The 13,744-nt window shown below is 39.1% G+C and overlaps 1 protein-coding gene across 1 annotated transcript in view; it reads left to right on the top strand.

Annotated features, from left to right (window-relative positions):
• The window catches only part of KIT (KIT proto-oncogene, receptor tyrosine kinase), a 111,593-nt gene that overhangs the window by 48,395 nt on the left and 49,454 nt on the right, over window positions 1–13,744 (top strand). The window contains exons 3-5 of the mRNA XM_026699875.2: window positions 2,905–3,183; window positions 4,446–4,582; window positions 8,069–8,228. Of these exons, the coding sequence (XP_026555660.1) occupies window positions 2,905–3,183; window positions 4,446–4,582; window positions 8,069–8,228 (576 nt within the window). The remainder of the gene's footprint in view (window positions 1–2,904; window positions 3,184–4,445; window positions 4,583–8,068; window positions 8,229–13,744) is intronic.

The raw sequence follows: 13,744 nt of genomic DNA, 5'->3' as shown, positions 1-13,744 counted from the left end.
CAGAACCGTAAAGCCTACAAACTTGAAATTCGGCATGTATCTTCTCTTCCTCTTGGCTTCTAGGTATTCATTAAGAAAGGATTTTTTGAAATGACCATCATAATCATCCATTATTATTGTTGCTGTTGTTGTCATCATCATCATTACGCTCTGATGCTAAGGAGTTCTACTCCCCCTCCCACCTGAAAGGAAATCTGTTCCGAGGAGTTTCAGTTTCAGTTTTAGAGCAGAGGAGTTTCAGTTTCAGTTTTAGTTTCACAGCACCAAGCAGCTTTAGTACAGGACAGTTGAGCTGAGCCAAGCCCAGGCTCCTTGCTGTCTCTTCCTTGCTCACACAGCAAAATACTGCTTCACTTTCCATGTTTCAGTTTCCAAACAGCCCTCCACTCTCACACACTGACAGGACTAGCCAGATGAATACCAATGGATGCACAATTTGTACAATTTCCCTCCCTAATTTTCCTCCCCCAAAACTAAGCCCGATCACAGTTTCATAGTGAAGCATGGGTATCGAGCTAGTGTTTTCATGAAAATCTCCAGTAATGGAGCTCCCACAAGGCAGGCTGTTCCAGTGATGTATTTTTCTCACTGTCAGAAAAGTTCTCCCTTATTTCGAGGTTGGATCTTTCTTTTAAACAAGATTCCATCCATTGCTTCTTGCTCTTCCCTCAGATACTTTGGAGAATAAGCCAATCTTCTTCTTTGTGACAGCCCCTCATGTACTATAAGCCAGCTATCATATCACCCCTCTTGTTGGGCTTGGCATAACTATACCTAGTTCTCTCAATTGTTTCCCATACAGTTTAAGCCTACAGAGCCCTTATCATTGCTGCTGTCTGCACTCATTCTAGGATCTCGGCCTCTTTTTTGTATTCTGGCAACTAGAATTGGACACAATATTCCAAGTGTGGCTTCACTAGCGTAGCCTAGAACGGCACTATCACTTCTTGTGATCTTGATCTCATCCCTTTGTTGATGCAGCCTGTGACGGCCTTTTTGGCAGCTGCAGCAGCCTGCTTATAAAAACAAACCAGACAATCAGAATAGAGCTGGAAGGGAACTTAGAGGTCCTACCCTCCTCAAGCACCCTATACCATTTCAGATAGTCTCCTTAAGAACCTCCAGTGATGAAGCTCTCACAACCTCTGAAGGCAAAGCCATTCCACTGGTTAATTGTTCTCACTGTCAAGAAGTTTCTTCTTAATCCCAGCTTGCTTCTCTCCTTGGTTAGTTTCCATCCATTGTTTCTTGTCTTGCCTTCTGCTGCTTTGGAAAATAAGTTGACACACACACACCCCTCCTTCTTTGTGGCAGCCCCTCAAATATTGGAATACTGTCATCATGTCATCCCCTAGAATTCTTTTATTGGCCATGTGTGATTGGACACACAAGCAATTGCAAGTGCTCTCAGTATACATAAAAAAAAATGATTCATTCGTCAAGAGTCAAGAATCATCAGGTACAACACTTAATAATAATAGTCATAGGGTACAATAAGCAATCAAATCATACTAGGAAACGGTCAATATAAATCGTAAGGATACAAGCAACAAAGTTACAGTCATACAGTCACAAGTGGGAGGGGAGGGGTGATAAGGACTGATGAGAAGATTAATAGTAGTGCAGACTTTGTAAATAGTTGGACAGTGTTGAGGGAATTATTTGTTTAGCAGAGTGATGGAATTTGGGGGGAAACTATCCTTGTGTCTAGTTGTTCTGGTGTGCAGTGCTTTATAGTGTCGTTTTGAGGGTAGGAGTTGAAACAGTTTATGTCCAGGATGTGAGGAGTCTATTTTCACAGCCCTCTTTTTGACTCGTGCAGTATACAGGTCCTCCATGGAAGGCAGGTTGGTAGCAATTGTTGGTAGTAATTGTGTTATTCCTCCTTTTCTCTAGATTAGCCAAACCCAATTCCTGCAACTGTTCTTCAAATGCCTTAATCTCCAGGACTATGGAGACTAAGACATATGAAGACTAAGACCAGGAAAATTCTGATGGATTCTAGAAATGAAATCTGCCCATGGAAGCAATTTGGTAAGAAATCACTCTTATGACAATTTCACACATTCTTGGGATTCAACTCCAAGAATGTCCAGGCTGCCTGCCTAAAAAGAAAGATGCAAGAAGACTTGATGAAAGGAGTGGATAGTTGAATGGAGCAACATTAGCCATACTCTTTTAAATTTGAACAGCTATCTTTGTTAAAATACTGAAGAAATTCCTAGTTTTTCCTCATCTGCCAAAGGTAAACTTAGTTATTTCTTCCTTGGAATTATTTCCAGTTAGGAGAGCTTTTTAGCAAGACCAGAGTCAATGAAGTATTTCCAGAAAATCCTGACATTTCTTGGATGCTCCATATGGAGGAAACATTAAATATGTGCATATAAAACATTGCTTCTAAGGCAACTGTCACTGCATGATGAAAAAAAAAACATGAAAATGTACTACAATTTGGGATCCAAGCTAGATGTTTAGCCAAGATAACATAGGAATTTAAACATGGTTCATTCAGAGGTGGGTATTCAGCAGGTTCTGACCAGTTCTGGAGAACTGGTAGTGGAAATTTTGAGCAGTTCTGAGAACTGGCAAATACCACCTCAGACTGTCCCTGCCCCCATCTATTCTCTACCTCCCGAGTCCCAGCTGATCGACTGGGTCTTCCTGCACAGGAGAACGGAGCTGGAAAGCAGGTTAATGGGGTGGGGAAGGAAGGGGATTTTGCAGTAACCTTCCCCCAGGAGTAGGGAGGGAATGGGGATTTTACAATATCCTTCCCCTGCCATGCCCACCTAGCCACACCCACAGAACCGGTAGTAGCAAATTTTGAATCCCACCACTGGGCTCATTATACCTTTGTCGGAATTCCCCTGTTTTAATGTCTTTTTTTTTTAATTTTTATTACAGATCCAGAGGTTCTGTTCTTTCATAGACCCACAATCTTTGGAAGGGAGGACAGCGATGCTCTTATCATCTGCCCAGTGACAGATCCAGGTGTTTCCAATTTCACCTTGAAAAGATGTCGTCCCAAACCTCTGCCTGAAAATATGACATTAGTTCCTGATCCTCAGAAGGGGATCACCATAAAACATGTACAGAGATCATTTCTAGGTTGTTACCGTTGTGTGGCGCAACAAGATGGAGTTGAGAAAAGCTCAAAAGATATAACACTTGTAGTGAGACCAGGTAAAAATGCATTTCGGCTGAATTCAGATATCTTACAGTCTTACCATTGTGTACAATCTCTTTTTTGTACAGTTTGGCAAAGAGTGTATGTAGTTTATAGATAATCTTCGACTTAACAATTGGTTTAGTGATTACTCGAGGTAATAAGAGCACTGAAAAAGGTGAGCTATGACAATTTTTCACACAACCTTTGCACGATCCCCTTGGTCATGTGATCAAACTTCAGACGCTTGGCAACTGAATCATATTTATGACAGTTGCAGTGTTCCAAGGTTAGTGTGATCCCCTTTTGCGACCTGACAAGCCAAGTCAGTGGGGAAGCCAATTTCACTGTTACTAATTAACTTCTGTATTGATTCACTTAACAACTGTGGCAAGAAAGGTCACAAATTGGGGGGGAAAAAACAGTGTCAACCCCGAAATTGACATACGCGTAGCCATTTTATTTAGCTTTATTATATATTCCTTTTCTTTCTTTCTCTGCTGGTTACGGTGGGAAGGGTTGCCACACTCCTAAGGTGGGAGGAGTGCAAATACAGAGAGTTGTTTAGGCTAGGTGGTTCTCCTTTCCCGTGGAAACAAAAGCTGACCCTGCTGAGACCTGGAGGTGGAGATTGATGAGACCAGGCAACATTGATTCACTTCCATTGGGGAATGTGACTTTTGGGGGTTGTTTCTAATTTCCAATATTAATTCCGGGTTGTGTCAGATCCGGAATTACAACAGATTTTGCCAATTTGATGCTTTCCCAAATAAAGGAAATTGTTTTGGAAGATGGACTTTGCTCTTTTCTTTTTAAATGGATTTAATCACTTGGAAACCTGATAATCAGTTAACAAATGTCTAGCTTAGCAACAGAAATTTTGGGCTCAATTAGGGTCCTAAGTCAAGGACTGACTGTATATAAAGATAATTAGGAAAATATCTCAGGCTAATAGATAGCCTCAGATCCCATCAATGGATTCAAGATTGTGAATCATAGCCATACGAAATGGTATTAGATGAGTTTCCTAACTGACCTTTAGACTTTTTGCAAGATTAAATGCAGGGCAGGCTTATTATCTGTATTTGTTACGTAGCGCCTATAAATGTTTTTACATTTTTATTTGGATAAAAAGTACAACTGTGATATGTCCCGGTGTTTAAAATGCATTTAGCAAATCCGAGACTTTATTGGAAGATTAAGAACTGTCAATTCCGAACCCCTTTTTCTGAAAGTTTTGCATATAATGACAACAATGTGCATCTGGATTGTTTTTTAGTTCACAAATCCTTACCATCCATCACCTTGTCCAAAACAAACCAGCTTCTCAAAGAAGGTGAAGAATTTGAAGTTACATGTACAATCAGGGATATAGATAGTTTTCTGCAAACTGATTGGATTTTTCAAGGCAATGCGGTGAGTTCATTATACCTAATATGTAGCAATGTACTTGAAAGAATAGTCGTTCTGAAAAATAAAAGTAAGAAAATGTCTGAGGTATACATTATTAGCTGTGATAAAGTAATATTCGTGGAAAGCAATGGATATATTAGCTGTGATAAAGTAATATTCATGGGCGGCATCATTGTTGGAATGATAACATTGACAAATCTTGAATAGAAGTGAAAGTAGAACAGCTGCACAAAGAAAAGGCAATGGGAAGTAAGAAATTGGAAAAAGTTTTGATACAATGAGGAAATGAAAGAGGATATGGATGAGAAAAAGATGCATATTAGAAAACAATTGCTGCAATAAATGATGAGCAGAAAATATAATGGGTATAAGATCTCAAAAATATACCGTCACAAATAATGTAATCCAAGAAAGCAAGGAATAATCAAGACTAAAAGAGACAGAGAAAATGCAAAAAAAAACAACAACCCTTGATGGAAATTAGTAACTATTTTGAAAGCAGGAATCTATGGCATAATAAGTGGAATTAAATGAAATTTACTTTTAAAGACTCAAAATGATTTTGAATGAAACAAATGAATTGGTGGAAAAAGTATGGTTGAAATTTTTTATGTAACGTAAGTGATATTTGATGTGAAAGAGTAGAACTGTAACAAATACTACAAATGTTAGCATTCAAGAAAAAAAGCCAATAAAAATGTAGTCCTAAATACTGTGAGAATGTTGAATAATAGCGAGGTTGCAGGTAGAGTTGATGCAACTGGAGAAGTATTAAAATCGTGTGTAGTTTATGTGGATTTGCTGTCAACATGCTTAATGCATGTGAAGATTGCAGCTGTGCCTGATGATTAGAAGAATGTTTTGGTTTCCCTGTATTGAGAAAAATAATGAGTGAACTCAAAAACGGCAGCAACATTTAAAAAAAAACTATTAAGTTCCATGCCTAGAGATGGAGTTCTTGCCTCACAATCAGGAGGCTGTGAGTTTGATCCTAAGTAGCGGCAGATATTTCTTTGGGTGCAAAGAAAAAATATCTGCTGTGAGCTCCATGTAGGTGTCAGGAAGTGGATCCGACTAGTAAACGCTCAGCTCTATTTCATTGTCCCAACTCCACCCCAATGCAAGTGATTACAGGGTCATTAAAAGAGAAAAAAAATTAAGTTCTATGCTGACCACATGACTGATATGACTCAGAACATATGAGAAAGGGTAACTTTCCTAACTGTTCCTAAGATAGCATTTGATAGAATTATGATTGAAAGAGTACAAGAAATGAGAATGAGCACAATTTGAGAATAGTATAGAATACTATTCTCAAATTGTGTAGTATAGAAAACAAAATTTTGCTCATCACCAGGTCCTTGGGAAGTGCATGAACATGGGAAAGGAAGTTTAACCGTGTACGTGTTACAGAAAGTATACATTAGTGATGTCTTGGTAAAAAGTAGAGCAGAAACATAAATTCTGACAAGGATGTGGTCAGTTTCAAGGGTTGAATGTCAAATTAAACTAAAATAATAAGAGGGCATTCTGCCCAGTTGTTGTTTAGAAGTGAGAGTTGAGTGTGTCAGGAGAAACAAACACGAGCTGTTCTGGATTATTGGATATCTGAAACAACCTTGGGGTTGGTGACTGAAACATAATGTGTCTATATGTGTGTGTTTATAGCTCTTAATGAAAGGATTTGATTATCTAAGCCGCTCAAATCAAACCTGATTTACACATACTGTATATAAAATGAGCTCAGTTCCAATATTGGACCTATGAAAAGGCACACTTTCGAATGAACATTTTTAATAGCAGCCATTCTTGCTACTAAATTTTAACCAGAACTTTCTCCTGTGGCCTCCACCTTCTGGAATATTCGATCATCGGAGGTTGAGATGCGCCCATAATTCCTGGCCTTCTGGAAAAATCTAAAAACTTGGCTCTCCTGTTTGGCCTGCTACATTGAGGTCGCTGACAGGGTAGAGAAAGCTCTCACACCCAGGCTGTCCATCATCTTGATTTTTAAAAAGTTTTTACTCTAATTTTAATTGTTTTTTTAACACTTCTAAACTATTTATTATAAGTTACCCAACGTCGCTGTATTAGCGATATGGGCGCATAGAAATTATTTAATTAAAAATTAGTTTATTTCTAATTTTCATAGAAATTAATTAAATATGAATAAGACTGGATTGAATTAGACTCAAGTCACCCATGTAGCTTAAAAATATGTAAATAACTGTATAGGAAAACTTTCCCAAAGAGTCCAGCCAATCTTGGTGAGTACAGCCATTTTAGTTTTAATTGACAACTGTTAATGGCAGCGATTAAAATATGTAATCAGCAGCTCATGTAAATAGGAAGACTGTTGCAGTGTTGCAATGCTGGAAAATTATACAGTCTCAAGAAAGTACAATTTGGATAACATGTCCCTGGAGTGCTACCAGCCATCCTCCATTAATCCTCTGGTGCTGGCATAATTCCTGTCTTTTAAGTGCTTATTTATTGACTGATCCTAACTCATCCATTCTGAAGTAAAGCAGACCTTAAACATATATGGTCCATACAGGGCCTACATCTTGGAGTTCTGAAACAGTTCCAATATCATTTTAAATATTGCATTCAAGTTTTTAGCTCCCTTTTAGCTTTGTTCGAAACTAAATTTGCTTTAGCACCTGTTAATAAACAGCTATCATAATATTTGGGCAGAGTTGAAATTTGCATTGTGTTTAATAAAAAAGTAGTATTACGTATGTTCAGCACTGTGTTGGTAACACTCAGATTCCTTGCTAAATGCAGTTAGGAAGTCAGATGCTTTGTTTGTAAATATATATTTTGACTCAATAGGATCTTTCCTTCCTTCTATAGAACATTTTTATTTTGTTACCCCCACAGCAGTGATCCAATGTCAACTTTAAAAAAAAAACAATCACAGTTGTTTGACAGCTGTGATTTCTTGCTCAGGCATCCCAAGAATCTGAAATTCTTTCAGTGTTACCTCAGGAACGCTGTAAGAGCTCCTGGACTTTCTCATATTATCACTTATTATTGATTATGAAAACTCACAAACCAGTTTTAAAATACAGACACAGACACACATAGAGCTTACTATGACTGCCATGATGCAAACTTAATTTGGAAAGCACTTCATGATAGTGAATGTTCTTAGGGCAAATTTCATTCTGAGTTTATTGCCTAAAGAGGCCATCAAATACCAACATTGCAAGATGTAGAACAGAGCAAAGAGAGTAAGAACAATCCTAAGAAGTACTTCTTCCTTTTTGTTATTTCATTTTTGTCCCCTCAAGACAAGCTTTAAGAATATAGATGTTTTCTATGGATAGATTCCAGTGACAGGTTTGTCATGATGGCTTATTATTCAAGTTTTAAGTTATGAATATTAATACGGTGAAGTTATAATTACATCTATTTTTAATTTATTTGAGAATGATGCTATGTACACTGTATCTTAGATGTTAATTTTTCCCCCCTCGCCGACAGAGCCTTTCCAGGAAAAGCAAGAATGTGCGTGATTATGAATATGAACAAAAATTAAGGCTGAGCATCCGTTCAGTGGGAGTTAATGATTCTGGAGCTTTCACGTGCCAAGCAACCAATGCTTTTGGAACATCTAATGTCACTGTAACCTTGAATGTCATAGGTAAATATTAATTATTGCAGACATATATACATAATGCCAGGGTTAAAGCAAAAGCTACACACTGTACATTGTTGGAATATATGTTGAAATGTATGTTTCAATATGTTTTTAGCGCTAATCCTCCCACTTCCTGTTTTGCAATACAGAGATAGTTCTTCGTAAAAACAAAGTCCATGTAAAAAGAACATTTCCTTGAGTTTGTGCTTGTATGTAGTCCTAGGGTAGTAATAGTCATATTTCCATGGTGCCATAATTATAAGTGGATCAAAACTCTTGTGATAGTGCAAATTACATATACATACTCTTGGGAAATTGAGAGTAATTTGATCATATTGGCCAGGATTATGGTTTTGACGGACATTGTCACTAATCCTTGCTGGGGACTAGTGGAAGTTCACATCCCAAATTTCTAAATATAGGTGATCTTACTTACCTTCTGATAGGATCAGTGCCAAATGCCAGTATTTCATTGATAAGGTGTCCTAAGTGATTTTCAAAGGGGATATAAATTATCTTAACTAAATAAATTGGTCCATGCTAGCTAAGTATTAGCTGTGTGCTTCTACTTATGCAATCATCTGAGTTACACGTAACCAGGAGTGGGATTCAAATTTTTTAACTGGCTTGGTGGTCATGTGACTGGGTAGACATGGCTTGGTGGTCATGTTACTGGCTGGGCGTGGCCAACTCAACATCACTCACATTGAGACACGCATCTCCTTGCCTGGCCTCTTGTGACTGTGGGGATGCTGCAACAGTCGTAAGTCTGAAAAATGGTCATAAGTCACTTTTTTCAATGGTCACTCCCTACACAAGCAAAGTACCAGCAAAGGAGAGGGAAAAAAAACTCCAGAGAAGTTCCTGAGACAGGAAGTCTAGTCCTGCCAAGAATGTAATAAGGGTTAACGGAGAGGCAGTTTCTGTAAGCAACACCAGAATGTTTCCTTCCTGCCTTCCTTACAGGATTAGGCCAGTAATTTTTTCTAACAACCGGTTCTCTGAACTGCTTAGAATGTTAACAACCAGTTCTAGTGAATAGGTGCAAACTGGTAGAATCCCACCCCTGCATGTAACTATGTGCATCATAATTAAGAATGGAATTGCATAGTGTGCATGTATGTAAAAAGTGTCCTGTTTAAATCATCTCAAAGTCAGGCTGATTTTTCAACATTTGGAATGCAATGATTTGTGGATGGTACAGTTTCAAAGGAAGCTTGGGTTAGTAGTTTTAGTTTAGATTTTGATAATGGGATCCCGGCATAATTTAAATCTTTCAGATAAAATATGTTCTGACAGATGTAATGTATGAATTGGGATTGAAGATGTAATTGGAAAAGTTGCCTGTATTCTTTTGTGACAATATTTCTACAGTCAGCGAAGAAGCCATAAACATGCTTTGTTAGAGTCAAATTGCTGCCATATTGCAGAAACGGACTAGGCCCAAACTTCATTAGGGAACTACCAGAGTGTTGGAAAAGAGAATAGAATAGAATAGAATTCTTTATTGGTCAAGTGTGATTGGACACACAAGGAATTTGTCTTGGTGCAGATGCTCTCAGTGGAGATAAAAGATACATTCATCAAGAGTCAAGAATCATAAGGTACAACACTTAATAATAGTCATAGGGTACAATAAGCAATCAAATCATGTTTGTTTTGTATCCCACCCTGGGTCATCACACTGGCTATTTAGCACAGCAGACAGATGGAGATGTTTCTAGGAACGTGTTGGTTTCCTTGCTGTGTGTTCTTGCCTTGAATTTTGGATAGTTTCTCTTCAACTTGCCTTGCCTTTGACTGTGGCCTTGCCTTTGTCTTGGAACTTGCCTTTGCCTTGGGAACTTGCTTTTAGATTTAGATAAATTTTGCCTGGTGGACAGGACTTGCCTTGACTTGATGACTAGGGTTGACTTAATTTGAGTAGCCTGTAGAACTTAGTGAGGTTGAGCTGGTGCCAGCACAGGGAAACCGCTGAAGAATACCAATTCAGGCTTGGAAACCTCAATAAAGACAACTTACACCCATGGTGTGTGTTTGCATGTGTGCACGTGTGCATGAGCATGAGAGCACACATTAGGCCCTGTCCAACACAATGCAATTCAGTGGTGGGAAAAATAAGGTTTTACATTTAGGCAAGAAAACTCTACTGCAAAAGGTTAGAACAGGTGGTACCTGGTTCAACAGCAGTAACTGTGAGAGGGAGCAAGGAGTCCTACTGGACACCAATTAAGAATGACCAGCAGTATGGTGCAGATGCCAAAAAGAGCCAATGCACTCCTAGGCTGCATCAACAGAGGGATAATATCAAGATGACGTGAAGTGTTACTTCCAAGACCATTCTTGGAATACTCCATCCAATTTTAATTAACACAATACAAAAAAGATGTTGGGATTCCAGAAATAGTACTCAACGAGGAGTCCTTAATGGGTCTAAGTCTACATGGAGGGAAATAAGCAGTGGGGTTCCACAAGGTTCCATCTTAGGCCCAGTACTCTTCAATATCTTCATTAACGACTTAGATGAGGGAATAGAAGGGGAACTTACCAAATTTGCAGATGATACTAAGCTGGCAGGAACAGCTAACACCCAAGAAGATAGGCTCAAGATCCAGATGGATCTTGACAGACTAGAACACTGGGCTATATATAACAAAATGAAATTCAATGTAGAGAAAAGTAAAGTCCTACACTTAGGCAAGAAAAACCAAAAGTACACATATAGACTGGGTGAAACCAGGCTTAATAGCAGTAACTGTGAGAGGGATCTTGGAGTCTTAGTGGACAACCGGCTAAATAGGAGCTAGCAGTGTGCAGCCGCCACCAAAAAAGCTAACAATCCTAAGTTGCGTTAACAGAGGGATATAGTCGAGATCAAGTGAGGTACTAATACCATTCTATAAAGCCTTAGTAAGATCACATCTAGAGTACTGCATCCAGTTTGGGTCACCACACTATAAAAAAGATGTTGAGACTCCAGAAAAAGTACAGAGAAAAGCAACCAAGATGATTAGGGGACTGGAGACTAAAACATACAATGAATGGTTGCAGGAACTGGGCTTGGCTAGTCTAGTGAAAGAGAAGGACCAGGGGAGAAATGATAGCAGTCTTCCAATATTTGAGGATGCCACAGAGAGGAAGGAGTCAAGCTATTTTCTGAAACACCCAAAGGCCAGACAAGGAATAATGGATGGAAACTGAACAAGGAGAGATTCAACCTGGAAATAAGAAGACATTTTCTGACAATGAGAAAGAACACTTAACCAATGGAGCATCTTGCCTTCAGAAGTTGTGGAAGCGCCATCACTTGAGAGCTTCAAGAAGAGATTGGACTGCCATTTTTCAGAAATGGTGTAGGGTCTCGCGCTTGGGCGGGGGGGTTTGGACTAGATGACTTACAAGGGCCCTTCCAATTCTGATTATCTGTTATCTGAGTGCAGAGAAGCACAACAAAGATGATAAGGGCTCTAGAGGGTAAACCATATGATGAATGATTGCGGGGACTAGGTATGTCTAGTCTAATAAAGAGAAGGACTATAGATTACATGATAGCAGTTTTGTGGTGCTTGAGGGATTTTTACAGAGAAGAAGGGTTTGACCAATTATCCCAAGCCCCCGAGGGCAGGACAAGAAGTAATGAATGGAAACTTATCAAGGAGAGATCTTACCTAAAACTAAGGAGAAGTTTCCTTATAGTAAAAGCAGTTGATCAGTGGAGTGGCTTGCCTCCAGAAGCTGTGCACGCTCCATGGCTGGAGGTTTTTAAGAAGAGATTGGGCAGCCATTTGTGTGGAATGGTACAGGGTCTCCTGTTTGGGCAGGGGTTGGACTAGAGCACCTCTGAGGTCCCTTTCCATTCTTCTATTATTACTATGGGAAAGTGAGAAGTAGGAACGACATGCCCCCATTCATTGCAGATCTTCTGAGAGGTGCTCCTAGCTGTACCTAGTTGAAGAAATGGACATCCGTAAAGAAGTATTCCTTCAGCTGACGTCCCTTTGAAGGCCTAATCAATACTTCTAGAATGATGGCACTTAGGGCAATAGCCAGAGAGCAGATAATCAGAGTGGGAAGGGACCTTGTAGGTTATCTAGTCCAACCCCCCTTCCCAAGCGGGAGACCCTACACCATTTCTGACAGATGGGAGTCCAATCTCTTCTGGAAAGTCTCAAGTGATGAGGCTCCCACAACTTCCAAGGGCAACATTGGTTGATGGTTCTCACTGTCAGAAAGTTTCTCCTTATTTCTAGGTTGAATCTCTCCTGGATCAGTTTCCCTCCATTGTTTCTCATGTGGCCTTCGGGTGCTTTGGAAAATAGCTTGCCCCCCTCCTCTCTGTGGCAGCCCCTCAAATACTAGAAGACTGTTATCATGTCTCCCCTGGTCTTTCTCTTCACTAGACTAGCCAGGCCCAGTTCCTGTAACTGTTCCTGTTTTTCATATACCTTAGTCTCCCGTCCCCTCATCATCCTGGTTGCTGTTCTCTGCATTCTTTCTAGAGTCTCAACATCTTTTTTTATAGTGTGGTGACCAAAACTGGATGCAGTACTCTAGGTGTGGCCTTACTAAGGCTTTATAGAGTGGTATTGGTTCTCTGTTAATGCATCCTTTACCATGAAGCCTTTACCTTCATGCACTGTGTCATATTATTGCTAGTCTCATGAATATGGCAGCCTTGACAGATCAAAAATAAAGAATCTGATTGTAATCGATAAAAGTTTACCAGCAGAATAGGGCTCTGCGTGATGGGTCTCCAATATTGTACGATGTAAGCATGAAGATTCAACGCCTACTTTCCTCTGACAAAAAGAGAACCAGTCTTGAATGGAACACTGTAAACATACAATAAAATGTTGGTATAGACACAGAGATAGCACAAGGTTTATTTACTGTTTCAGGCTTTGGCTTCCAATTTATATGATGTAAAGCAATACCTGTAATTGTGTTAGAAACATACTGTGTCTTCTCTGAAATTATAAACGTTTCCTGTTTATTTGGTCATGGGGTTACAGTCAAGAAGGTTTTCATTTCAAACTCCCCTTAAGATGAATGTGAACAATGGGTTGTGTGAAGAAATGTCTCCTGGGTGTTTGTTTATCTCTTAATGTCTATGTTATTGTGTTTCCACAACAAAAGAAGATGTGTGACATAAGAAATAGGTTTTTAAAACTGAGGTTGATTTATTTTTTTAAAAAAAATATTGGAGAATTCCCAGCTTCCTGTCCCAAATAGCATTAATTCCAGTAGGCCCTCAGTCTCTCTATAAAAGTTGTCATGATTTTTTAAATGTGTTAGAAGGGAAAATATATAAAGTAACTAAAGAGAAATCTTGCTAGCAATATTTAAATTTAAATAGAATATAAACTATAGAGTAGAGTAGAATAGAAGAATAGAGGAGAGGAGAACAGAACAGAATAGAACAGAATATAGAATAGAACAGAGCAGGAAAGGAAATAATAGAACAGAACAGAACAGAACAGAGCTGAGCTGGAAGAGACCTTGGAGGTCTTCTAGTCCAA

The sequence above is a fragment of the Pseudonaja textilis genome, chromosome 6 (genome assembly GCF_049901715.1).
Source record: "Pseudonaja textilis isolate UNSWEBS1 chromosome 6, rPseTex1.2, whole genome shotgun sequence".
Lineage (NCBI taxonomy): Eukaryota > Metazoa > Chordata > Lepidosauria > Squamata > Elapidae > Pseudonaja > Pseudonaja textilis.
Note: the sequence above shows the minus strand (reverse complement) of the source record. Positions and strands in the feature narration are given on the sequence as shown.